The sequence below is a fragment of the Callospermophilus lateralis genome, chromosome 13, assembly GCF_048772815.1.
Source record: "Callospermophilus lateralis isolate mCalLat2 chromosome 13, mCalLat2.hap1, whole genome shotgun sequence".
In the NCBI taxonomy this organism is placed as follows: Eukaryota; Metazoa; Chordata; class Mammalia; order Rodentia; family Sciuridae; genus Callospermophilus; species Callospermophilus lateralis.
Window position 1 is genome coordinate 15,507,644 of NC_135317.1, and position 27,537 is coordinate 15,535,180.

The 27,537-nt window shown below is 43.7% G+C and overlaps 1 protein-coding gene across 1 annotated transcript in view; it reads left to right on the plus strand.

The window, feature by feature from the left end:
* Actn2 (actinin alpha 2) overlaps positions 1 to 27,537 on the plus strand; it is a 60,993-nt gene that overhangs the window by 11,791 nt on the left and 21,665 nt on the right. The window contains exons 2-9 of the mRNA XM_076832234.1: positions 10,873 to 10,987; positions 11,970 to 12,089; positions 12,651 to 12,737; positions 16,459 to 16,546; positions 18,103 to 18,181; positions 20,851 to 20,932; positions 24,536 to 24,621; positions 25,971 to 26,063. Of these exons, the coding sequence (XP_076688349.1) occupies positions 10,873 to 10,987; positions 11,970 to 12,089; positions 12,651 to 12,737; positions 16,459 to 16,546; positions 18,103 to 18,181; positions 20,851 to 20,932; positions 24,536 to 24,621; positions 25,971 to 26,063 (750 nt within the window). The remainder of the gene's footprint in view (positions 1 to 10,872; positions 10,988 to 11,969; positions 12,090 to 12,650; positions 12,738 to 16,458; positions 16,547 to 18,102; positions 18,182 to 20,850; positions 20,933 to 24,535; positions 24,622 to 25,970; positions 26,064 to 27,537) is intronic.

Sequence of the window (27,537 nt, forward strand, 5' to 3'; positions counted from 1 at the left end):
GCAAAATATCTTTATTTTTGTTTACTTATTTTTATGCTAAGGATCGAACCCAGTGCCTCACATATGTGAGGCAAGAGCTCTGCCACTGAGCTACAACCCCAGCCCATACCAGGTATTTTTGAATGTCCTAATTCATGAGTCTTATAATATAGAATGAGCCTTGCAGACTGCTGTGAGGGATGAGCCCAGGGGCTGGAGGGATATGGGACCACGCATCTTGCTGGAGGCCTCCTGGGGCCCAGGTCACCCTCTAAATGTGGGTTTCTGTTATAATTTTGATATTTTATATGTATATTTTTTATTTTTAAGGTTTTATAAATATACTCACATTTCATACCATGTGATATTAATTTGTGCCAGACATTAAGGATACTTACTTTGCACTTTTTCAGATGTGCAAAGTAAATATAAATATTTCAGTATCTGAACCCCTTACCCAAGTTAGGTCTCTGGCTATGTTCTAACAGTTTCAGGCTTTTTGCCAAATTAGAAGAGTTTATTTCTGTGTTCATGCACTTGAAAATCTGGGGGTGAAATGATAAGTATATTTGCTGTTTGATAAAATCATATTTAATGAGGTGTTTTTCCTTAAGCCACAGTTGCCCTTAGGGTCCTTTAAGGACTGGGTAGGGAGGCAGGGAAAACTGTGTCAGAGATCCCTCGTATGAAAACTGTGTCAGTGGCTCTCTTGCTGTAACTGGATGTTAGAGACGCAGAAGGATTTCTCTTCTGTGGTCCTGGTTCTCAGACAGTGTGTCACTTCTGCATTAGGATTTTAAAATGTGATGTTGATGTAGGGGTTTTAATATGAAACTTTAGAAATCTTTAGCATTTCATTGAGCATTTCATTGAGTGATAAGCTTCAGAAAGCTAAGTTTGCTGGGTCATGTCCGGTTTAAGTAGTCCCTGTCCACAGTTAGGAGCTAGCTAGCAAAATTTCAGAAGACCACAGAGGGGACAAGGTTGTGAATCTAGGCCAACAAGTTTTATGGACCTTCCTCAATTACTTTTTTTCCCTCCTTTGGTGCTCGGAGTTGAACCCAGAGCCTCATGCCTGACAGGCAGGTGTTCTGCTGTTGAATCACACCCACAGCCCTGAGATAATTTTTAAATGGCTGCATAAGGAATGAATAAGTAGAGAAGAAATTGTTAAAGGGAAAAGCAGAGTTGGCGATATGCCCACCAGACTGCTTTGTGCCATAGTGTATAAGCACACATTTGTGTTTTATACTGTAACTGCTGGAGTGGCCCAGGACACGAGGTATGTAGGATCTATGTTTTCATGAACACTCTCCAGGCAGCATGAGCCCTCTTGCTGGGGAAGCCCGGCCTCGTTCCTTGTGTGGAGTCGGCAGGAACTTTGGGAATGCCCAGCTTCCCAGGTTTGCCATATGTTCACAGAGTTCTCCCCATGTGAGGAGAGAGCCGATGCACCTGACTGGTGTAGTGCAGGAAATAGGGTGTATTACGAGAGCTGCTTCCTTCTAAGTGAACGTATCCCTCCCTCTTTGTAGGCAGCCATTTATTTAGGTCCCCGAAAATAGTAACGGTAGGGTGAACTTGAATTAAACAATATTTATTTTGCTGTACAAACTACTTCCCTGGTTGCTGGATGGCCTGAGGGGGAACTGTGTGCTTTTCCTTAAACATGATTCACGCTCAAGAGGAGAGTGAGGAAAGTACAATACTGAAGCCCAACTCTGAGCAGCAGTGGGGTATGCCCTGTCACTGAGCCATGTCTTGTGCATAATTACCCAGGCTCCAAGGGAACAGGTTATTTTGGGAAGCACAGCCCAGGATCAATCATATGGAGGGCTCTTTGCTGGGAGCCTTAATATGGTTGCTTACCAGAAAGTCCCCAGAGGAATTCTCCATGTCCTTTGTGCCTGCTTAGGGGAGGCAGGTGTGAGCTGGCAGAACACCCAGCTAGTGGCAAAGCCAGGCTCTGCATTCTTTAAGCTTCGGGGACCAGGCACCAGTAGTTTTCCTGTGGTTCTTTGAGCTTATTACTTTTTCTTTTTCTTTTTTACCTTCTAGAGCAAGAATGACTTAGACTTTGATTCTGAAGACATTTGATTTGGTTAGTTTAACATATGCTTCCAGTCCTAAAATAGTTTGGGAAGAATCTACATATTTCTTGTCTTTACTCTTTTGGACTTGACAGTTAAAGGGGGGTTTCACCAAGATATTTGGGAACTCTCCTTTAGAAGAGAGAGTGCTGTAGTGGCTTTTTTCCTTGTTTTGAGGATTTACAAACTCTCCTTGGCATTGAAGCAGAGTTGTCTTGCATGGAAACTAGCATCAGATATCCACATCTCAAGAGTGTTTGACATCCTTGATAGATTGTAGAGAGGTAGAGATGAGTAATTGCAGCTGAAAAATAAGAATCAGGAGAATGAGTAATAAGGTCTCCTGTAAGTGGTAATAAAATGTTTATAGGAATTTTTTTGAACAGGGAGAAAATTAACAGATGGAAATATTTCAATTTCTTGATAAATGTACAATCTTTGTGAAATAGAGAAAAATGCTAAAAAAATCAACCCAAATGCATTATTATTTATGGTGATCTGTATCAGAGGGAACACAGGGACACATGCTCAGTTTTAAATGGAGAGTTTGACACTGAAAAGGAATGTGGTAAGGTGCGACCCAGGACAGTTGTTGGTTCCTCAGGATGGGAGGCAAGCTGTAATTTAAGATCAGTAAGTGCTAGGCTTCAGTTAGTTCTGTGGATCATTTTTGTGTATCACTATCTTCTTCATCAAAATTGGCAAAATTTAGACTGGAATATAGTAAATTAATTTTAGCTTAATTCGAATGTTGACCTCCCCTTAGAAGAAAGACTAAGTATTAGAAGATGATTTTTTTTCTTTTATTCTTTTTAGTTATACATGACAGTAGACTGGATTTGACATATTAACATACATGGAATATAACTCCCCATTCCTTTGGTGTACACATGTGGCGTTCCTCTGCTTGGGTATTCCTACATGGACATAGGAAAGTGATGTTTGATTCATTCTACTGTCTTTCCTATTCCCACTCCCTTAGAAGAAGATTCTCAAAAGTGTGATTGCTGCTCTCATACAAATATAAGGGTGAATAGTGTTAAAGCTGGTACTTAACTCATTAGTGAGAAAGCTAACGAGAACTTACAGTTAGTGAGAAGAGTATCCAGAGAATAGACCCATTTAGAGGTCAGGAATATTAAAGTGAATGTCCTGATGTGCAAACTTACTGCGGTAGAGAGAGGGTTGTCCCCTGCATGTCTGTTCAGAGGTGGTCTGTACTGCTGTAAGTTACCTGTGATTTAGAGAGCAGTACATCTTCCCTTCTGTATGGCCTCCTTGACTGTTCTCCTTTCCAGATTCCAGAGCTTTAATTTGTTCTGTCCTTTCTGGAAGTTTTGGGGATGATTCCACATACCAGAGGTCATTCCTCAAACCAAAAATGTCTGGCCTAGACTAGGCTTTGTGGACCCCTCATGCCCACCCCCACCCTCTGAGCCCTTGTCTCCTCTCTGTTCTGAGCAATGCATGGTCTACACCTAGATCATCTCAGAAGGCCAGCAGTGGAATGCTGAAGTTGATGGCTCAGAATTTGTGATTCAAATATGGCCTGGTAAGAGTGTCATCCCAAGTGCCGGGAGAGCCATCTTTAACCTGCCCACTTAAAGCATCATCCATTAGCTCCACTCTATCTTTAGACACCCTCAGCAGGGAGGTTACCTATTATTTTTGCAAGGTATTTCTCTTTTTGGCAAGCTTACAGTCTTTCTTAACATTTAAGGATTCAGCAGTTCAAGTTTGACATGATAATAATAATTTTTTTAAACAACTAGAATTTGAATAGATAACCCATTTTTAGCTTATTGGTCTTTTCTTTTTTCCTTTTTGGTTAAATTTTTTTTTTGATTGCTGTCCTCTTTCATCTCTCCCAGAAAGTCCAGCAAGTAGGATCTTAATGCTACTGTGTTACAGGCACTGTCCAGAACGCAAAACAAAGACCCCGGCCTGCTTATGTGGGTCATTTTGAGGAACATTTCTTAGGATGTTCCTCTGGTAGTAGGGATGGGGCCTCTGGAAGCTCTGGACTGTTGTGGGCTTTCCTATCCCTTTGGTTTGAGATTGTTAGGTATTCTTAGGCATTGATAGAAGGAAATCCTGAGTCCTGCTTGAAGATTCAGTTTGTTGGAGTTAAATCAGTAGGACAAAAAGACTGCCTCTTTTTTCGCTTACCTAGTTTTTGGTTAATTAAATTTGTCTTTGTCATTAGCATTGGAATTCAAGTTAAAAGCAGTATTTGTTTTTTTTTTTTTTTTAACCATCAAAGTTTTTGTTTATGACAGTTTAAACTTTGAACTACAGAAAATTGGAACCAGGTCCTAGCTGTGTGTGTTGTGTGAATTTAAATGCCCCTGCTAGGAGCTGGGTTCTCTGGGTGATGTAGGGGAGAACAAGGCACCCGTAGAGACTACTGTGTTCATTTTCATGATGTGGGTGCTTGCAGGCATCTGACAGTCTGGATAGCCAGTTGTGGGCCTTCCTTTTGCAGCGGAGTGCTGTAGGACTTGCCTTTGTACAGGGCTCCTCCTAAGGCTCTTTGTACCTGGTGTGTTATGAACCAAGTCCTGATTGTCACTTAGTAATAAAGTTTTGTTTTTGTTTTTGTTTTTTTTTTTAAGGATGGGCAAGTTGTTTTTACACACACACCCTACTCCCCCAGCTAAATCTCATGTTCTGAGCACCTTTTATCCAGAGGAGGTTATGTTGTACAAATGGTGTGTGTGTTCTCAACAGTGGCATGTACACTGGTGATAAGTCTGAAGACGATAAAGACCTGGCAGCATTCTGGCTTCTTGGATCTGGACCTTATTGTATCTCCTTTGTGTCTTTGCAGCAGCATCGTCTGGATTGTGCTGATGAGCAAAGTGATCGAAGGTGGGCTGTGTCCCATGCTCAAGTAGGCTTACATCGTGCCTAGAGGTTGTCTGCATTTTTCTAAGTGATCTTGTCCTACCTAAATAAAGTTCTGGAGTGACTTGATTCTCTTTCTGTTTAAAGCCCATAGCACCTTAAGTTTCTTTGAGTTGCCATTACTGCTCACTGTTCTTTTGTATTTCTAAGTCTTATAATTCATCATACTGGTGAGAGAGCTGGTAGAATAGGTCAACAGGAGATGTACTGACATGCATACTCCATACTAAGCTGGTCTCAAGGCCTGGCTGCAGATTTAAGGGCCACTGTATAAACTGAGCTGTCTCAGTCCATGTTATCTAACAAGATCTTTAGAGATTAAGCAGAGATTTGTAGGCAGAGAATAAAAGGGTTGCCCGCAGTATAGCTAGATGCCTGGTAATGTAAGTTATGAGAATGTTAGAGTCCAAGAACATCCTGGGAATTGATTGTAGTGCATGCAGGATCCTCCTACAATTTGGATATGCCTTGCTTTGATTAAATTTTTAAGATTTTATGTGAATAGTTGAAAGGTATATTCACACATACCTGGGCACCTGAAGCCTTGAAGGTTTGGAATTCCATCTTCATTATGGTAAATGTTTTGTCATCACTGTGAGTTGCTTCTGTGTCCAGAGACTTCCTGGATGTTTGAGTAGAGACCAGCAGAAACACTGTGCTGGATGTGTTCTAAGATGGTAGGGTGTCTGAGTGTTTAAATTTGAGGCTCTACTGTTGGTTTCTGATGTCACTCTGGATGGGCCTGTTGGTTTGGATTAGCAGTGCAGCATCTATGGAGATCACCCCTGCTGTTCCTTGTGTGATATGTGCACAGGTAGGGCCTTTCTGGTGGGCAGAGGGGTGTGGAGTTTTATGGTTATCCAGGCAGCTCTGCTAGTAGCCGTGTGGAAATCAGGAGCTTCTCCCCACTCAGAAGGTTAGGCCACTTGTGTCTGGGAGGGCAGTCTTCTCCTTTCTTAATGATAAGGTTGAAAACACATTTACTTTGGAGAAGCATCTCTGACCTTCCTCTCTGACCTTCACTGAAGATTCTGAATACATGGGCGGCTTTCCAGAACCCCCTTACTTTGCAATATTTATAATGAACCAGGAAAGTGATTAGAAGTGATCCTGGCAAATTGAGAATTTGTGAAGTAGAAAAGAAGACCCTATTACAGTGGTTGTTAAAAATAGAAAAGTAAATGGAGCATTTTTGAGGAAATCGGTTTAATAGAATTGTGGTTTCTAATAGTTGTTTGTGAGAGGTCAGAACCTTTGTGCTCTGGGTTGTATTGGCCAGCCGACTTCTGTATTTCTTCTCCTCTTGGTAACCTGTTGAATGATTTCACAATGCTAATCCTGGCAACGACTGTCCCCTCCCCCTTTTTTTTAATAGCCACCAGAGTATCAGCATCCGGAGGACAAATCATTTCATGGTGTCAGAGTCAGAAATAGACTTTGAGTTCTGAGCCACAAGTGCAGGCTGCGCCAGGCTCCGTCTGTTCTCCCTTCTCCCTCTCAGGAACCCCGTGGTCCCACGCCACAGGGTGCAGGCCAGGAGGAATGTCAGTCAGGGCAGGCTCAGAACCGCTGAGTAGGCTGCTTGATTCCCTGAGGAAAGTAAATGATATGCACCTCAAAATCACAGATCACTTTAGAGCCCCCAGGCGTTTTGACCTGATGGACAGTGCAGTTTTGTGATTGTCAGGTTCTTCAGGCTGTCTTTCTGACAGCTGGCCTTTGTGCTGCTGACCCCAGTTCATCTCATTCAGAAAAGATGAAGTGTTTTTAGCTTAGGAAATGTGATCAGAATATTATATGTAATTATTATTAAAGAAAAACCTGGCTAAAGAAGAAGAAAGGACACTTGTAGACATGTTGCCAGAATTTTTGCTTAGAGAACATGGAATGGTGACGATTATTCAGAATCATTCCAGGGTTAGAGCCTTCCTGCAGACAGAAGTATGTGAACCGGAACTTTCGGAGGACCATGGTCAACCTTAGAGCTGATCTTTTGTCTCTGTACCCAGGTAATCTCTTTCAGGTGAAATTGTGCACATGTGTGATCAGAAAGGAATAATACAAATCATCACAAGTGTAACACATTTTTCTTAAATATCTTTTGCACCTTTTCCCTGTGGAATAGGTGGGATGCCAATGGTCTAATTAACATAAAAAGAGACCCAGTGTGAATGCACAGAAGCTGAACTACAGGCTGATCCCAGCTGGCTCAGTAAGGACACAGTGTTCTTTTTACTTTAAGCACATGTGCTGATTGTCCCGTTAAATAGTTTCACTTTGAGAAAGCAGTGGTCTCCTAGTGCCCATGGATTAAGGACTTTGCTTGTAAGTCCTTCATGGAAGATGGAATGGCCTCTCCTGCCATTGACTGGGGCTGGCAGTTCTTGCTAGTGAATATTTTGGGAAACGCCTTCAGCTGATGTCCTTCTCAATCACTACATATGTGGGGGTGTGGGGTTTGAGGAACATTTTCTGGACTTCTAGAGCACAGTAAGGAATACAACAGAGGCAGAGGCTGCTGATGGTCTGGGCTTCCTTCTGTCTTCTCAAATGAGAGCAAACTATTAAAATCACCATAACATAGCCTTGACCTTGGCTCTACTTTTCTCCCTGTGCCTGGAGGGCTGCTGTCTGCATTTAGGCAAGGCTGTATAGGCTGTGGAGGCCAGTGACTCAGGGTTGTGATTCCTTATGTTTAGGAAGGAGATCCTTCTGTCTGCTCCAGTTGTCTCACAGGCATACACAGTGAGACAGTGTCTGCCACTGCACTTCTTTGCTCTCTGTGACTTGAAGACTCTTTCCTCAGCTTTGTTTTAGCTTCTTGGGAGGGACTAGAAACACCTGTCTTTCCTTGCTGGTGATAGATGGTTCCTCTTCTGGGTCCTCTTTGTGTGTTTCTGAAACATTCGTATGCTTACACTTTTGAGTTGCTAATGGCATTTGTATTTCTCAGTAGGTGCAGAGGAAGGGGGACTAGAGAAGTCGAGGAAGGTCTGAGTTGGAAAACAAGGGAGGATGTCGGAAGGTCTCCCATGCACCTGGGCAGCTTCTGGGTTGGACTTTGGGCTGGGGAGACATTGGCCTCTTTCCTCGTCCATAGAGCACCAATTCCCTTAAGAAAATGGCAGTCTGGTTTGAATCAAGGAGACTGCCCCCCCAATTCTGAGGACCCATGTTCGTTCTCATTTGCATTTTCATGGAATTAAAGATGCTATTCAAACAGCAAGTAAGTCCCCAAAGAAGCTTTCAGGTGATGTGTGGTCTTGTTGCCACTGTTGTTTCTGTCTCCTCCAAGTCCAAAGGCTTTTCACTGAACCTTCGGGTGGGGAAATGTATAGCAACAACCCCTCTAGGCCATGGTAATTAAAACTGTAAATAGGATATGAAAATTAAACCTTCTAATAAACTTAGAATTCCTTTTCAGAGTGCACAGGCCTCTTTGCAAGCAGTTTTATCTCAGAGCAGCTAGAGTCCTTATTCTGTGTATAAGTCGGTTAGTCACCACCTTTGTGGGCACTCAGGAGAAGTTCTTACGGTGGGGAACTTCATTATGCTTAATTAAATCAAGTGACCTTTTAGACTGAATTTATCCTCTGGATTTGTACAACTGAATAATTACCCATAATGAATTTCTTTCATTGTCGCTACCTATAAAAGGTAGTGACAGACAGACTTCCACAAAATTCTGTTGTGAGGGTCCAGAAGCCGGTGTTGATTTTGTGAGCAGTGCTGGGGTTGTGGCCAGAAGAACCTCTGATATGATTATTTCAAAGAGACTTAAATAAAGTATGGTGATTTTCCTCAGCAATCTTAGCTGCTTTTAAAGTAGAATCTAAGTAAAAGCAACTGTGCATGTTCATTCATTATATTTTATTTCTGCTAATAACTTCCTTTTTATTACAACCTGCTATCCTCTTGCCTTTCCCATAAGACCAGGTATATAATCAGTCTCGATATTGTCAATTCATAAAACAAACAAAAAACACCCAGTAAGTAGTTTTGCTTATGGAAAACGGAGCCTGTTTTTTCACTGTAAGAACTCAGTGATCTGGAAATAATGCAGGTGTCCATCCATAGGGAGCCTGTTACATGAAATGTGTTAACAGTAGTGTGGGATACGAGGCAACTGCAGATAGGAGCCATCTGTACTGATAATGGAACAGTCTCCACACCATACTTTTAAGTGGATAAAAACAAGATGCAATACCATATTTGAAGGGTTTCAAAACGTGTATGTGCACAGATAGCATAGGAAGGCTACAGAAGCAGAAGGTGCCCTTTGCTCTCTCTGGGGCACTAGGTTGCTGGGGAACAAGGGTGAGAGGAAGGATTTTCACTTAATACCCTTCTGTTCCACTTGAGATTTGAACCAATAAAATGTTTTATCTATGCAGAAAGTAAATGCATAAAATTAGTATTTAAACAAATAAGTGGTGGAGGCTTACAGTAATCTTCAGAAAATAGCCTTTGCTCTCTAGAACAGGGCTGTCCAGTAGAATTTTCTGTGATGGTGGGAATATTCTATAGCTAAACTACCCCACAAGCGACCCTTGAAGGCTTGAAAGATGACTTGTGCAACATGGGGCTACATTTTTAATTTCATTTCATTTTAATTAATTAAAATTTGCATAGCCACTTGTGAGTGCCTGCCACATTGATTGGGGGTGAATCTGGAGCATCTCCCTTGCTTAGACCCAATTAAAGCTCTGATGTGTCTCAGGAAACTCACTCCATTAGGCTCTCAGGGCAAAGTTTATTACTATAAACTTAAGAAAATGCCTACATTTTCTTTTTGCCCTTGAATTGAACATTACCACATATTTCTTGAAATGAATGACTATTAGATTTGAAAACCTCTTTATTACCCAGGAAAGTCATTTTTGTGAACACTTTTGACTTTTTCCTTAACTTACTTGGAAGCAGCCTGTTTTTTAAGAGGTTGATTTTTCTCTTCTTGAGCAGAGAATCCTATTTATTTCCCCTCCCTTCTTCCCCCAAGCTTAATGTGCCAGGCACTTTGTTCCTGTGTCTAGCAGCTGTCAGGAGACAAGGGGACAGTTTGCATTCTTAGCCAGCAGCTGCTAGAAGCATTCCTAATCTGGTTTTGGCAGGAAATAGTACACAAGTTGAAGCCAAGTTAAAAGAAACTGAAAAATAAACAGAATGACTTTGGATGCCCCCAATATATAGTCCATTTTCTGCTGCAGATTACCCTGGTAATTGTTAACATGACTGGACTGGAAGCCCTTCTCTGGCAGGGCTCTTCTAGTCATGTTTGAAGTCTGGGATCTAGCTCAGGCCTGGGATATGCTCCTAGAAGGAGTACTGTTACTTTTTAAATGATAAGCTGTACTACAAATTCATTTAATTGAGTTAAGAGCTTTAAACTGTTGTTTATCCAAGATAAACTGTTTGTTCATAATTAGTGACTATGGTTATCTCCTCCCTTCTCCTTTCTGTCGAACAGTGTTGCCTACCCTCTGCTCTAAAGAAAAACATTTGAACATTACTTCAATATTATTTATGCATCTATTCTGCAAGCAAGCTTATTTTTGCTGTATACAAGGAATAAAGCACATCCCAATTTAGTCCTTTTCTTACAATGAAAGAGATTTTTCAAGGTGAAAGGTGTAGGTGTAAACAGGGGCCTTTTTGACCTGAGGCAGAAAATCCTCAAGTCGGAATAGCAAATAAATGAGTTGTTGTCCATAAGGAAGAAATTTTACTAAAATCTTACTCTTGGGTTTCTAGTTCTTTTCAATAAATCCTTTGTTTTGTGAAAGGCCTGGACCCTGCAGACTCTTGGGCCCTCTGAGGTGTGGCAGATGTGGAATGTCATCCACAAGAAGGGGTCTGCTAGGGGCCTGTGCTCAGCTGTGTCTGATTTTCGTTGCAGACCTTCACAGCCTGGTGCAACTCCCACCTGCGGAAAGCCGGCACTCAGATTGAAAATATCGAGGAGGACTTCAGGAATGGCCTCAAGCTCATGCTGCTTTTGGAAGTCATCTCAGGTTGGTGTACACACCCCAGTCCTATACTTTAATGTGCAGTCACTAGGTAAGCATCTCTTTTAAAAGATGATCACAGCAGAAGTTTCCTTTGAACTTGGCTGGGCAAGAACATGGTATTCTGGCAAAGGAACCTTTCCAAAGAGCAATCTGCCTGAAGTAATTTTTTGTTGTTGTTGTACAAAAAAAGGAGAGAATTCTGTTTAAAATGGACTGATTAAAATAATGTTTATGCAATCCTCCTTGAAATAAAGTAAGAGAAGAAAAATGACATTTATGTGACCGCCCTCTCCCTTCTAGTCCAGCTAGCATGCATTCCAGAAGTCATGTCCTAGCCAGAACACCCATATGTATGTTAGCATGGCTCTGAACGTGTGAGTTGAGATCCCATGCATCTGATTGCCTAGTTTCACTTGGCTGGTCTAGACTTGGACTAGATGGAGCACCCTTGGAGTGGTGTGACTGGGAAGGAGGATGGCAAGTCTGCCCTGGTCTATATATCTTCATAACCAGGTGTCTAAGGCGAGTCCTGGCAGCCACCTCTGAGATTTGAACTAGGCCACTCAACTTCCTCTAACAGCTAGCCAGCAACTGCAAATGCTCTAGGGACACGAATCGGCTTCTCTCTTTACACATGTGAAGGTTGGCTTATAGGCCAAACAAGACTCTTCCAGCAGATCCTTAATACTATATGACTCCCTGCTGGTCTACTTAGCTTTGGGCCAGCGTTTCCTCTACCTGTAATTTAGAGAAACTGGGAAAGTGTCACACACACTCAAGTGATCATTTCTGCTTAAGGAATGCCTGGACTCTGCATTTTGGCATCTTGGGGTTTTTTGTTTGTTTTTTGAGATGGGGCCTCACTATGTTGCCCAGGTTGGTCTTAAGGCCCTGGGCTCAAATGATCCTCAGGGCTCTGAGTTTGGGCATCTTCATTCTGCACCAAGGGTAACTCTGGCCCCACTGTGCTCTCTTCATCCTACAGGGGAAAGGCTGCCCAAACCTGACCGGGGCAAAATGCGGTTCCACAAGATTGCGAACGTCAATAAGGCTTTGGATTACATAGCCAGCAAAGGGGTGAAACTGGTGTCCATCGGGGCTGAAGGTGAGAGGGCCTGGGCCCTTCCTGCCACTGACCTCAGTGTGAATTCTCTCTTCCCTACCACAGTGTTAGAGTCAAATATAGCATCACATCTTCTTCAAACCCGTTACAGGAGTGAGAAAGAACCCACACATCCCTATTACTCATAATGAGAACTAATTACTAGGAAGGACGTGGCCTCCTGGTTCTCATTGGGAGATTGGGAATCCACAGAGTCCAGCAGGAGCTAGGACTGGCGGCACCTCATTACACACAGCCTAGAAGAAGGATCTGGTAGAAACGAGGCTGTATTCTCTGAATTTGATGATTTTTTAAACCTTAGTTTGTATAGTTGTAAAGCTTTGGAAACTCCTGAGGGTTTTTCATGATAACGTATGCAAGCTTTGTATTTATTATTAACAAGAATTCATTACACTTGGTAATGAATACCACTTTTATGATCAGAAACACTGTGATGCTTATAAAACATACGCTGGTTTTTCCATATAAATGTTTCCCTTTAGCTCTGAAGGATTGAGCTGTGTCCTGAATGGGTTCTCTTGTTGACTTTCTTCTCACCTGCAGAGATTGTTGACGGCAATGTGAAGATGACCCTGGGTATGATCTGGACCATCATCCTTCGCTTTGCCATTCAGGACATTTCAGTTGAAGGTAAACTGTGGCCAGAAAAAAATGTGGCTAAAAGTCTAGACCTGTATGGTGGGAATCCAGGTTGTAGATTAAAATTCAAATAGGATACAATGACATTCAATAGTCACATGGGTGAATGAAGGGCATGTATGTTGCATTTTCGTCAGTTTTATATTTGTGTGGGGAAAGACCCTGGCAGTACTGTTCTGCTCACGGGGGTGGAATCATTTTGGAAAAAATGAGCACATGTTCATTGCAGAATTTTTTTTAAATGAGCATTTGTTGATCTTTTTTTTTTACTATTTATTCTAGTAAAATCACAATGATGGCAGAGTTCTGCTTGGTTTATGTGTGTGTGTGTGTGTACTGGGGATTGACCCCAGTGTCTTGCACATACTAAGCTAAGGCTCTATCACTGGGCCACACTTCCAGTCCCCAGTGGCAGAGTTCTTTAAGCTTATACCTGTTAACACTATTTTTTTAGGTGAAAAAAAAAATTACAGTTGTGTTTGTTATCTTCTTCTCTCCTTCCCTCTCTCACTTTACCCCTCCCCCTTTCTTTCTTTGAACAAAACCTATTGTCACTGTCTTTGGCCTAAGAGCCATTTATCATTATAATATCATCTTAATCCTTGGTACTGCCACTGAAGGTTGAAATCTTCAGTATCTTACCCTCTCAAAGAACTTGATAAATGATTATTGTTGAAAAATCAAGTGTCAAACTGAGATTCCTAAAATTAGCACCTAGCCTTTTTAGCCCTTAAACCACAACATATGTGATGGCAGAGTGTGGTTGTACCCCCAGCTCTGTGATCTCACCGAGAACCAGGTGCCTGGTGGTGAGGGAGGCATTGTCTGCCATTCTGCCCAGCCCAAACTTACAAAGACTTCCTTAAGAACCAGCAGTTTCCCAGTGACCTGACGCCTGTAGCGCTTATCCTTAAGGCAATTTTAATTCACTTAGATTATTTCCTTTTAGCACCAGAGACCCATTTATGTCATCTAAAATCAAACTAGGATATAATGACAATAAAACCTCAATTCAGGTTCAGGAATGACCACCAGCCAGTGTTGATAAATAGCCTGAATTTGAAAACTTATGTTGAGGTATTTTATCATAAAGTATATTTCTTTGCTGATGAAAACAAGACATTTCCTAAAAGTTTTTGCTTTATTAAAAAATATTATTTGGTGATAATTTTGTCAGGTATTATATACTTTTAAAATTTAAATGTTTAAACAGTTGAACCTACTCTAAAAATCAATTATTATTTTTAAACATCTTGTTCACACTTTTGGAAATACTGGGCTAGCAAATTCTTTTTTGTTTGTTTATTTGTTTGATGGGAGAGGGTATGCATTCGACCGCTGAGCCTCATCCCCAATCCTATTTTGTATTTTATTTAGAGATGGGGTTCACTGAGTTGCTTAGTACCTCGCATTGCTGAGGCTGGCTTTGAACTTGCCATCTTCCTGCGTCAGCCTCCCAAGCCACTGGGAATACAGCCGTGTGCAACTGTGCCCAGCCGCAAATTCTTTTTCACCAAATATTTTAGGGTGAATTTAACCTCAGATTTTTTTCTGATTGATTACCAATTTTAAACTCATTATAATATGAATTTAAAACTTAATTTTATTTCAGGTGAATGGTATGTTCCACTAGAATTTTCCCAAAATAATTATTTACATGCCCCAAATAATATAGTCAAATCACAGGGTTTTTTTTGTGTGTGTCTTTGGCACCAGGGATTGAATCCAGGGACACTCAACCACTGAACCACATCCCCAGCTCTTTTTATTTTTTTATTTTGAGATGGGTCCTCATTTAAGTTGCTTAGGGCCTCACTAAATTGCTGAGGTGATTTTGAATTTGCAATACTTCTGCCTCAGCCCCCTGAGCTGCTGAGATTACAAATCAGTTTTTTATAAAATGCTAAAATAAAAGAATACAGTAATAAGCTCTTCACAAGATTAAGAATTGAACATTAAAAAGTAGTCATTTTATGCTGGGTGCTGTGGTGCATGCCTATAATCCCAGCAGCTTGGGAGGCTGAGGCAGGAGGATCATGAGTTCAAAGCTAGCCCCTGAAACCTAGCAAGGTCCTAAGCAACTCAGCAAGACCCTGTCTCAAAATAAATAAATAAATAAATAGGGTGGGGATGTGGCTCAGTGGTCAAGTGCCCCTGGGTTCAATCTTGGTACCAATAAATAAATTAATTAATTAATTAAAAAGTAGTCATTTCATGAGCGGAGTACCTAAGTCCCTTCCAGGAGATGTTCTTCAGTATACAACACAGCGCATAATATTGGTTTGCTAACATTTTATTTGTCTTAGTTTTATGAACTAATTTTTAATTTCAGTAAGTCTGTGGAAAATCATCTTTGTTTTTAATGATATATTTTAGATAGAAAAAGATACTGTTATTAGAACTAAATTTTGGAGGGAGCCAGTTTTTTTCAATAGAATAATGGGTGGCCACTTCCAAGAAAGTAAAGGAGAGGTAGGAGACTGAAGATGCCAGCACTCGTCTTCAGCAGAAGTGCCCGAGATTGCTGGGGATGCCTGGCAGGGCAAGGGATGCAGCAGGGGTGGCTGAGGCATTCCAGCCTCCTGGAGTTCTGGGCATGAAGGGCAGGGTGGAGGCGTGGTGAGGCGCACGCTCGCTGTGTGGTCCTGAGGTTGGTGCGGCTGGGGCCTTCTCCACTCCCATCTCCCCTATCGTCACTGCCTGGAGCTGCTGTGGGGAAGTGGCTTGGGTGTCACAGTGGGCAAGCATGGCTCATGCAGGGGGTGCTGCTAGTGAACCAGTGGCCTTTCCTGTTGTGCCCTCAGGTGGTCATCAGCACATCATCATGGCTGCCATGGGTGCTGACGGGTTTTATAACTTAGTCAAAACTCAAGTGACCAAACTGGACGTTTACCAGTAACACTCTGGATTATAAAATCACTGGGAGTAAATTTAAAACATAGTGGTCTCTGAGAATTCCCTTTACCTAAGAGCATGGATTATAAACGAGATGGATAGGTTAGTTGTTCTGTAAGTTCGTGGGAGTTGCGTTTCAGATTGCTTCATTTATTTATGCTTTTTGGAATTGTATGCATAAACATTCAGCCAGTGCAGAGATTTAGGTGGCCCCATCAGACTCCCTTCCCCAAAGATTGTTCCCACATCTAGCTTTCCTGGTATTTAAAGGATGCAGTCAGTTGAGAAGCAGGGGTCGGCCTGCGGCATCCTGGTCTCCACAGCCTGCCTTTTCACATTGGACAGTCTCCAGTCCAGAGTAATTGACATCCCTGGTGTGCAAGGGACCACCAACATGCTGCGTGGGGTCAAGGGGAAGGTCCCCTCGGTGTATTCAGTCGGAGGGAAGGCTAGCATCTTGCCGAGCGGAGCCTGCTTGTCATCTCACCTAGCAGGAACCCCACATATTTTTTCAATTATCTTAATTTAATTTTAAAGAGTGTAGGTTATCAGTCACCCTGAAGTCTGGCTTTGGTGTTTTTTTATGCTATAGTCTTTGGCCACTCTTGCATTGTCCTTTTGAAGACTCTTACAAGTCTTAAGAAGCTTGTCCCTAGGATTGGGGTTCCAGCTTCATCTGCTAGCAGAGACTGGGAGAAGAGCTGCTTTGTTGGTGAATGGCCTCCTGGAAGGTCTCTTACAAAAGCAAGTAGGAGCTGGGTGAACTAAACAATGAGTCCTTCCTATGGACATTTTTTTTTCTTGGCTGTTGTTACAGAAACATCTGCCAAAGAAGGGCTGCTGCTTTGGTGTCAGAGGAAAACAGCTCCTTATAGAAATGTGAACATTCAGAACTTCCACACCAGGTAAGCACAGGGCCTCGAGATCTTTTCCTGCTCACTGGAATCCACCGCGTCTGGGAGAAACCATGTTTATTTACTCTGGGGTTTACCTCCTCCTGCCTGGAGTTTGTGTATGAAGGAAAACCACGGTATAGAACTCTTGATGCTCAGGCTCTCCCAGGGGAGAAGGTTCAGTAGAGGTGTGGGATGCTCAAAAGGCAGCCCTGTTTACAACCAAAGTGCAGGAATTTGGGGCACAAGAATGCGCCTCAGTTTGGCTTCACATGCTGCTGGGAGAAGGCAGTAGGTTTGGTGGTCACTTGTCAGTGACAGGTGAGACCCTGGTAGACTTGCTGCACCCTGATCCCTCAGGCCTTGTCATCAGCTTTGCTCCTCCAAGATTCAAAAGAAGAAGGAAAATTACTTCTAAAAAATCACAGGGAATGAGATGAGTGAAGTGCTGACATAACCTGTGATCAGGATTCATGCTTGCTGCGGTCTTCTGTCTCTTACATATTTGTCATCACGTGGACATGGAGATTTGGTTGTATACTCACCCTTTGGAGTGTGGGTTACTCTCAAATACAAATGGGTCTGTGGATGTGGGAGAGAGGAAGGACCAAGATGGGCCACAAGGACTGATTGGGAGGTTCTTATAGCTCAACAGATATCTCGAGAGTGCCTGCCTGGTATGAGCACTGAGCCACCCAGGCCTTTGGAGCACAGAAGGGGAAATGCTGCCCTGTCCCCACTGGATGCTGTTTGGCAGATGATAGGAGCCAAGCAGGGCTGGGGCCTTTTGCCAGAGCCCCAGACTTGCTTCCACTCACCTTCTTGCTTGTTTTCCACTGACCCTAGGTTGTTACAAGCCCTTCAGCAACAAGGCCTGGAGGCTCCCACCAGAGTCTCCTTCCACTCCCAAACCTTTGGGCACAGAGCTCTGTACCCTGCCAGACTTCACCGACCCTGCTGTCACCTGCACGTGCCAAGCTTGGCATTGGCTAAGGAGTGATCAGTGCTGGTGTCTATGGGAAATAGCCTGGAAATCAAAATCCGCCCTGTTCCTTGTGTGTCCCCTTGCCTACATGCCTTTGCCTTAGAAAATAAAGGAAAGAAAGAAATGCACAGGAACAAATGGTGGCTTTTGAAGTGTCCCTGAACTAAATGGGAAGGTCCCTGGACATGTTCGGAGTAGAGTTTCTCAGGGGTTTTTATTTGGCAGCCCAAGGGTAAGGACCAAAGTGGAGAATGAGGAGAGGAGGAAATCTGGGACAGGAAGGGCAGGCACAACACAAAGGCATCTCCCTCCTGCCATGGTCTGTGCCATGGAAACAAGGCAAGACCCTGGCAAGTCCTTGTCATTGAAAACGGAAAGGAGAGGACCAAGAGGTGGCAGTGTTTACTGCCCCCAGGAAGAAGATGGGCGTGCAAGGGACCACCAACCTGCTGGGTAGGGTCAAGGGGAAGGTCCCTTCGGTGTATTCAGTCAGAGGGAAGGCCAGCATCTTGCCGAGCGGAGCCTGCTTGTTGCTTTCTCTCCTTTAACCATGTTCCTCTTCTCCCCCATGTTGGTTGTGAAGCTGGAAAGATGGCCTTGGACTCTGTGCCCTCATCCACAGACACCGGCCTGACCTCATTGACTACTCAAAGCTTAACAAGGTCATTCTGGGTTGACCCAGCATGCAGTGTCCCCTCCGTTGTGCTCAGCATGTGGTTCTGAGAATGAGCATATCGGCACTAACTAGAACAGACCCAGTGCTGCCACAAAACCCTCCCTGGACAAGCATGCCCTCCCAGCTAGCCTTCCTGGGAGGCCATGGATGGCAGCCAGAAGCATGTTCATCTGCCATGGAGGACGACACCAAAAGCCAGGCCAGGCCTCCAGGCCTCCACCAAAATACAGCTGATGATTGGTTGGACTTCCTGGGAAGGTGTCATCCATGTTTCTTAAAGATTTTATGTTCCTGGAGTATAAAAATGAGCATTGAAGCCCATATATATGTATTTCCTTTGGCAAGGGACTTTCAAATACTCCAAGCCTTTTAAAATTCCCTTTGCCTTTCTGAGAATTTAGTGGCAGGAATATTTACTCAATTAATTAACTTGTTTCTCGCACAAAGGATACTTCCTGTCTCACTATTGATACATGATGTTAGTTAGAAAAGTTTTGGGATTTTTGTTTTGTTTTGTTTTGCTTGTTTTAGACAATTGGACTTAGAAAACTAATTCTCTCTTTGAGCCTAAAGTTTAGTGTGTCTAAGTTGTAGGTTCCTTTTCTAAATCATTCTTTAAGAACAGTTTGCAGTGTGACTAGCAATGCAAAAAGAAGTCAGGGCCCCATCCAGATGCATGGTGTGTGCTGCTTTAGAAGTAACGACTGGAGGCTAGCGTGGCCACCCCTGCTAGCCACTCCCAGCGGAAGTCCCAGCCCATGTCCCCCTGGGTGCTGGTGTGCTTAGCTGGTGTGCTTGTGTTTGGGTGTGGAATCTGCCCTGCTGCATGCTGTACTCACCTGTGTGGCACGGATGGTCGTCGGAAAGGTCCTTGCTTCCCACATCTTGTTAGTTATTGCTTGCCCACCCACCCTTACCCCAGCCTGTCTCCAAGGACTCAGGGAAGCACATGAGGAGTTCACTTACATCCTGGATTCAGACTACAGTGCTGTAGTGGAAAATGGAGCTTCCCCCAGCTCCTCAATGTACATATTACCCCAAGTTCCCTTGACACATTTTAATCATATGGACAATGTACATTTTTCCCATAAATCTCTGTTGCATTAGCAAAATGAAGAAACTGTACTAGACTCAGTTGTACTAGATAGGCTCATTATAAACTAGCATTTTATAATGGTTAGTGTTTGTTACGAAAGGTCCATAGACCTGTGGTGATTGGCTATTTGCAATGGATGGAAAGTGATAATAAATGACAGCAGCTAATCCTTTACATGGTGTGAGATCAGAGCCTGTTAGATATGTATGCATATGTGTACTCACGTGTATGTGTGCAGATACAATCACACACTTTTCTTCATGACTCACTCTAAAGTTGGTGCTCCTAGGACAATAGCTGAGCTAACTACTCAACTGCTGCATGTTTTCTCTTTATGTTACAGTCCAGATGAGACAGATTTTATAGTCTCAGAATCATTACGGTTTTTGATGTCAAAATCTTAAGTCTTAAATAATTTTTGGAAAAAGAAAGAAACTTGTATGCTCTAGTTGGCTTCATAAGCACATCCATACAATACGCAGGTGAAATTCACTACATGGATCTGCTGTCAGTCAAGTACTTACATACTGTATTAAAACCATACTTAGTTAACTTACTTTTTGCTTAAAATAATGATCTATTGTATGGGACCCGGAAGCTGACATGTGTTTTTAAACTTGCACTTTTCAATTATCCTATTTAAATGATTGTGCTCATCGCAAAGCGTCACAGTTCCTAAAATGTTCAAACAGCTTTGCTGTTAAAATTGATGACAGTCATTCTTGCGTAATTGGGTAACAGCACTACTTTTCATTTTGATTTTTCTATTTTACCCCCATCCATTTCAGACATATAAGTTAATTCCTTAATAGATCAGAACAATACCTCAAGTCTTTTAGTTTTTCAGTATTTCAGTTCTTCACCTCAGATTAAATTTATTTTGTAATACATATTTAACCAATCTCACAATGAAAGATACATGTAATCTTTAGAAAACATGTCTTCACAAATTCACAGTTTTTAAGATTTTGTACTTTTTTTAGGATTTGACTTAATGAAAACATTATTTTTGTTCTTCACAGCTGCCTGTAGCCTCTTTTGTGAACTTAGAGTCTCACCCAGCTCCACCTCCTGCAGCCCTCACCCCTCTGACCTCCACCAGTCACCCCTCCGCCCTCACTCCTCTGCCTTCCGCCCTCACCCCCACCCCCTCTCTAATTTTTCAAACCAACCTGTTAGAATAAACTTTCTCCAAAACCACTCTGCAGATCTGGAAGATGTGTCTTCCATGGTTCCTTTGAGCAAGATGGAAATTGTGTGGCTCGCAGGCTGGAACACATGCTCTGAAGTGCCATTCATTCTTCTCAGTGGAGAGATTCCTGACAGCCTGTCCCTTGTGCTTGTGTGGTGTGCAGTGCAGTGTGCATGGGTCTTGTGGTTTCTGTGACTTTGCTGTTTCTTGCTGTGTTCAAGGCAGTGGGGGAAAGGCGAGAGGGACAGTCCTGTAGGGTAGGGTCACGTGTGGGTGGCGCAGCCCTCCCCAAGGTGAGGGGAGAAGAGGCGCTGTCCCTGAGTTCTGCTTCAGTATTTTAAAGAGCTGGCTGTGTTGTTTTGTGCAGGATGACCCCATAGGAAACATTAACCTGGCCATGGAGATCGCGGAGAAGCACTTGGACATCCCCAAGATGCTGGATGCTGAAGGTGAGCTGGGAGTGTGTCCGCTGAGTTCTAGAGGACCCCTGGATTCTAGCGCAATGGCTCTGCAAGGGACCTCGCAGAGCTTTATGCTAAGTTACGTTGAAGTTCTTGTAATTCCTGACAGACTTCTCTTCCTAGACACATAAGTATTAGAGTTTTACATTTAACTTATTCATATGTATGTATTTAAACCCTGCTCAAAAACAAGCCAGCATAATTACAGTGAAAGGATTTGGCACAAAGTTCAGCTTTAGCTCAGAAAACAGAATGCTTTGGTTTATCATTTTTTAAAAAAGACTTTCTGCATTTAATTTTTTCCAACAACATAATGCCTTTTCCTTAACCACATAGAGATAAGTTTAGCAAATAAATCTCTCTGTGACATATAAGTGGGGCGGGGGGAACCCTTCCTTGTAACTAACTAGAAGTTGCAGAATTAAGTAAGGAGCATTCAGCCATCAGTTTACCAGCCAGACCTTCACATCTCATCTTTAACTAAACTGAATTGTTTTATTGAATCTGGGACAACTCTGTACATGGTGAGTTCATGTGAGCTGTGCCTGTGGCACCTCTTTCCAGAACAGACTTGAGGAATCTTCATTTTGTCCATCCGGGGGTCACCTACTGCTCAGAAGACACTGACCAGGCTCTTAGAATGAGAAAGGCCCTCTGCTGGGTACCTGGAGGCGAAGGAGAAGTTCAAGCCACAAAGTCATACTCAGACTTCACTTTGTTGTTATTATTTTATTCCCTAATGGTCCATTGCTTTGGAAAAGTAAGGAACTTGATTACAGTTAATAGCAGCCTTCCATTTTTACTTATTTTGGTGATTGTTAGGGCTGCTACAAGAAGTAACCACAAACTGAGTGGCTTAAAACAAGGAAATATTCTTCCTATTAATAACTCTGGAGTCTGTAAGTCTGAAATCAAGGTGTTGGTGGGATCCCCAGATAGTCCTTGGCTTGTGACAGTGTCAGCCCAGTCCCTGCCTTGGTCTTCACATGGCCTTCTCCTGTGTCTGTCCTTGTATAAGGACACTTGTTGGAGTCAGGCCCTCCCAGCTGCAGCATGCCCTTACCTTCCCTGGATCCCATCTGCAGAGACTCTCCTTCCAAACAAGGTCACGTTTGTGATGCTGGAGGGTAGGACTTCAGCATGTCTTTTGGGGTGACGTACTTCAGCCCATGACTGTGATCTTTCAATCAGGACTTCACTGTTGCCCACTTATTAAACTCATTTCTGGTGCTAACACTTGAATGCACTCTTAAGAATTTTACTTAGTTTTTCTAAAATTCTTCAGAGGTAGAGAGTCAATATAACAATGAAGTAAGACAGCAGATTTCTTTCTGCTCTTTGTCCCTCTGCCCTCTCCAAAATAAGTTCCTCTTTGTGTGGTTTCTCCTTTGGCTTCTCCTGTGAGAATAATTACCTGGAATTCCTGAGGTAATAGCCAGGACACATCAGCAAAGTCACCTTCTGGCTCATTGATGCCTCCCTGGCACTCTGAATTGAGGCAGGTCTCAGTTTTGCTCATCACTGACCAGTTGTTGGTTCTGGCACTGCTCTTGCTCTGGGCCTGCCCACACTCTCTCTTGCTTCTTGTCTTGGTCTCTGGCTCCTGGCCTGGGTATCTGTCCAATTCATGTGTCCCTTGTGGCTGATGGGAAAGGTGCCACTGTAGTCTTCTTTCTCCTCATCTTTCATTCCTTTTTTCCATCTTTCCTTTCTAACTGATCAGAAGAACGCTCCTGTGTTGTTGTCCTTACGGAGTATTACTCAGGGTCTCTGCAGGCCAGCAGTGTGGAAGGGTGCAGAGGCCTGGGTACAGAGCGTGCTCTGCTAAAATCTGACAGATGGAAAGACCCCACACGGTGCCCTTCATTTTTTGCTTTGACCCACGGGGCTCTTCCATGCAATGGCAGGTCCAGGTCTCCTCCTCTCAGCTCGTTAGTGCCTCTTGGAAGACCTTGACTTTCCACTGCCACTGTTGCCTTACGTTACTTGTGTTGGTCTCTGAACCCGGGAAGGGATTTTCAAGTGGTTAATTGGCCTGTTTAGCCAGGAACTGTACCTGTAGAGAAAAGTGAATTCTTCTCATCTGAACTCTTTAGCATAATTTTAAGAGGTTGTGAAAGTTATTTTCCTACTTTTCACCATGAACCTATTTGAGGTGAACCCTGGGGTTTGGCTCCTTGTAGACCTGGCAGGGGCCTGGTGACCCTGGGCCTTGTGTGTAGTGACAGGATGTCCTTGTGAATGCACTAAAGTTCTGGAGGCCTTGTTCTGGCCACGGACATGACTTTCTTGCTAGTTGAGGCTCTTCTGGGCTGGCAGTGCCTTCTCTGGGAAGCTCCTTCATTTCCTATGGCAGTACTTGGAAGTGCACAGAGTGCTGACTTTGCAACGTAACTTCTTGGACTTGAGCCGAGATTTAAACAGCCCCAGTGTGGGGTAGGGGAGAATCACAGCCTCTCTGAGGAAGCACTGGGCAGAAGCTGCAGGACTAGAACATCCACAGCTAACACCTTTTCTCCATGCAGAGTCAGCACACACTACCAGACCCGAGGAGAGGGCCTCAATGACTCATGCTCCTTGTTACTGCCATGCTTTTGCTGGTGTGCAGAGGTGAGGCCGCCAACACAGGTCACCACTCACCTTGACCTCCTATGTCTGGATTTTTTCCCTCTCATTTTCTTGTTTTTTTCCCTTTCTTCTGAGTAAAGAAACCCATCTTGTTCTGAGAAAGCTGGCGTTTGTCTTTTGTAGTCTAGTTTTCTTGAAACTTACTGTTCACGCAGTGGCACGCCATTTGTGTTTGTTTTCCTGAGGATTTCACACAGTCATACAATTCCATGTTCTTCCTGTTAATGGCCTCGGTGAACCCGGTGATAAGTCTTTGCTCTAGGGGATCACAGGGAATTGTGTTAGCTTCATTCTGTCATTGACTGACTAGAGTTCATGAGCAAGGTTAGGAATAAAGAAGCTGCCAGGGTGGAGCAGGAAGGGGTGTACTTGCATGGTCATCTATTCTAATTGGTCTTCAGCTAGTGCAGAGGGTAGTGGACACTCAGGAGCATGGCCGTGCCTGCCCTTCTCTCTACATGTTTTATCACTCTTGGTGTCTCTCTGAGTGGCGTGGCAAGTGTGTGTGGAGGGTGAGCACCAAGCCCTCTCTATCTAGGTGATTTTCAGAGCAGAGAATGCCGGCCACTCTGATGGTGAGGATGGGGGAGTCCAGAACAGTCTGCTAGTATCTTGAGCATCTTTCAGAGTGACGTGCACTCTCCAAGCAGTTTGTCAAGCGGAGTCTCCAGAAAAGGGTGACATTCTGATGCAGCAGCGGGTTCCGTGGTCATGCACTGAACACCCTTTAAAAGCCCATCAGGATAGGGAGCACAAATTTCCAGTTGATTGTTCAAAAAACTTGTGTGTTTAGATTATTCTGTCTGGAGAAATCTCAGTGCTGTGCAATCTTCCCAGTCAGGATCCCGGGCCTGTGAAATGCATAGAAAACAGGCCATGTGACCTGGTTTGCTCTTCCCTGTGTTCACCCTGGTTTCTCCTCTTCGCCTGTGTGTGTGTCCTGTGTTATTTTCTCCCCCTCAGACATTGTGAACACTCCCAAACCTGACGAAAGAGCCATCATGACTTACGTCTCCTGCTTCTACCATGCTTTCGCAGGAGCGGAGCAGGTACTTGATCCCGTGCACTGCTGGCTGGCTGCTCCGTGTGTGCCTGGCGTGTGTGTGCGTGCTTCACATCTGACTTGGACTCTTTCTTAGTGTCACCGAACAACCTAACACAGCAAGTTCCAAGCTGCAAATACTTTGTAATGCTTTAACTTTACACAGTTACGGAAGGGTTTTTAGTCTACATTTTTTCCTTCTGAGGTCTTTTGTTTATCTCATTAGTCAATTGTAGAAACATTTGGATTTTAGGAATAAAAGAAGTGCCTTGAAGACCAAGCCACATGCATCAGGCAGTGGGGGTTGACAAGAGAGGTAATGCCTTCCCTTGATCATCCGCCTGGAAATCGCCTTCATGGCTCAGTAATTTGTTCTCATATCTGTCAAGATTAATCTTTTGTTTAGTGAACAGTGAAAGGGATACAAGTGCTATAGCCTCAAAAAAAGAAAAGTCACATTCCTCCAGTAAACAGCCCAGACACTGGGAGAATGTTCTTCAGCTTCTGCAGCTTCACCAGTTCCCGCTGCTCACCCTTTACATTATGTGGAATTCCGGTAGACAGGGTGGATGGTGTGTGTCTTCCTGCAGTCCCTTTCATTTAAAAGTGATCATTGGGAAGCAGTCATAACTGAAATCTGCCTGTGGTTAGGCCCAGAGGGCTTCAGAGGCCAGACTGGTGGAAAGCTATGGGCCTGGAAGCATCCTTGAGCATGTTCCTCTTCTCCATCCACCACATGGTTGTGGTTTGAGACCATGACCACATATGACAACAGAGGATTACAGTGACTCCTCAGGTTAAACAGTAAATTAAACAAAACCCTAAAGCAAGCTCAGCTCTGTGTGAGGACCCTATCTAGAAAGTTCTGCATACCCTTTTCGGAAGATACCTTGGGTGCATTTAGTGCAGTACTGTGTGTGCTTAGGGCCAGTCACTCTTGCTTTGATTTCTGAAGTCCAGTGTCATTCAGGGCATCTCTGCTCTATTGCCATGAGATCAGTGTTGAGGAGTGTTCAGGTGGACAGACATTCAGGGACCCAAGATTTGGTCTCCTTGACCCACACATGTCTGTTACTAACTTGCTTGATGTCTTACAAAGCCTGTGTCTTGGACTAATGTCATCTCCCCGTTGTTGCACACAGTATATCCAGCCTGCTGTGTAAGTCTCTGTGAAAACTTAAAAACAGTGTGAAATGATTCAGTGTCAGAAAGCTGTGCTCTCTGTCCTATCCTGCCCTCACCCACTCTGTGCCTTTTTCAGCACGCCACCCCTCCTCGCCCTCAGCCTGGCCCTGTCGGCCTGTGTGTGTGCACCCTGTCGCTGGAGCCGTTCCGTTTACCTCTTGTGTTTTGCAGGCTGAGACAGCGGCTAACAGGATATGTAAGGTTCTTGCTGTGAATCAAGAGAATGAGAGGCTGATGGAAGAATATGAGAGGCTAGCAAGTGAGGTAAAGGAAACTGGTGGCCCCGTTCTGTCCACACCCATCCAGGGGGTGAGGCGCAGAGTGGGAAGCGGAGCGTCCATGGTCTTTGCACTTTCCACCTCAGATAGAAGGAAGGCAGAAGATGTGCTGCATCTGAAAGGAGGGTTATCCTGTAGCCACGCAGGTCCCGCTGCAAACAGCCCCAGAGCATAGAGCTGGTCCGCGTGGTCCCAGCTAGTGAAGTGCACCCTTCCTTGGGCTCTGCTCTGTGGGTCGGATCCCCAGATGACACTGCGGGACGTGTGTTCCTCCTGACGTCACACAGGATGCGAATCGTGTTCAGGAGCCTTGCTCCACTCAATGGCCCCTGAACAGAACTTGTATGACCCTGCTGTGAGGAGGTGGCCCAGCCTGTGTATCTGCCATGTACCCAGGGCATCCAGAACAGAGCGCCCTCCCCACAGGGTCTGCACCAGAGGTCCAGGGATGCCTGTCCACAGCTCTTCCGCCAGACCCTTGGTTAGAGAAGCACTGTCCCTGTTGATCTCTTGTCCTCATTGTAGCACAGGTTGCAAGGAGGCATGTCCTGCCTGCCCAGGAGTTTTTTCTCCCTTGGGCTGGGCAAGGCCCACAGGCACATCCTCCGAGAACAGACTCCAATACAATGGCTCATGTTCAAGCCCAGATAATTTTTGCTCTTGACTTAATTTACCTGATATTGGGTCTATACAGGGAAAATTATCAGGACTCTTGGAGTAAATTGTCCCAATTAATAGTTTATGTTAATCTAATCTAGTGATACTGAGTTTATATTTTTATATTACTGAGGGAAGAAATATATATTTTTTTGTTTTGTTTTTTTTTCTTTCTTTGTTATTCATAGTTTTACTATGGAAAAATCCAATTGGACAGCATTGTTTAAGACTGCAATGAAATTCAGGTTTCAATTATGACCAGAACAGAAGGACAGTTGGTTCTCAGTAATGAAATCCTCCCATTTCTTACTTGGTCTTTCATTTATGCTCCTGAGACCTTGCACTGCAGCAGTCTCACCACTTACACTGCTTTATTCTAGTCTGCTGGCATTTTCCTGACCATCAGCAGGCCTGGGGGGATGACGGGCCTCCTGTGGGTTGTTTTCAGGCCTGTGAAGGGGTGTGCAGGAGCCGGGGATGCACCACCATTCTCACTGATCTCTGACTGGTTTACTTAAAAGCTGGATGTTAAAATAGGCACTGGCACTGAGTCAGCCCCACTCTTACGGTACATTTGTCTAGTAAACAAAATCATTAGAGTCATTAGATTTAAGCATATTTTTTTAAAATGCATTTTGATTTAAACTCAGTTCTTTGCTGAGTTTATAACACTACATTTCCTCCATGTCAGGTTTTTTTCTTTCTTCCTTTTAATTTGGAAGCTCCATCCAGCATTTGTCTGCTAATGTCCGGTCCCTGAGTTTATTGTAACTGTCACATTTTTTGTTAAACATGACTTTGCG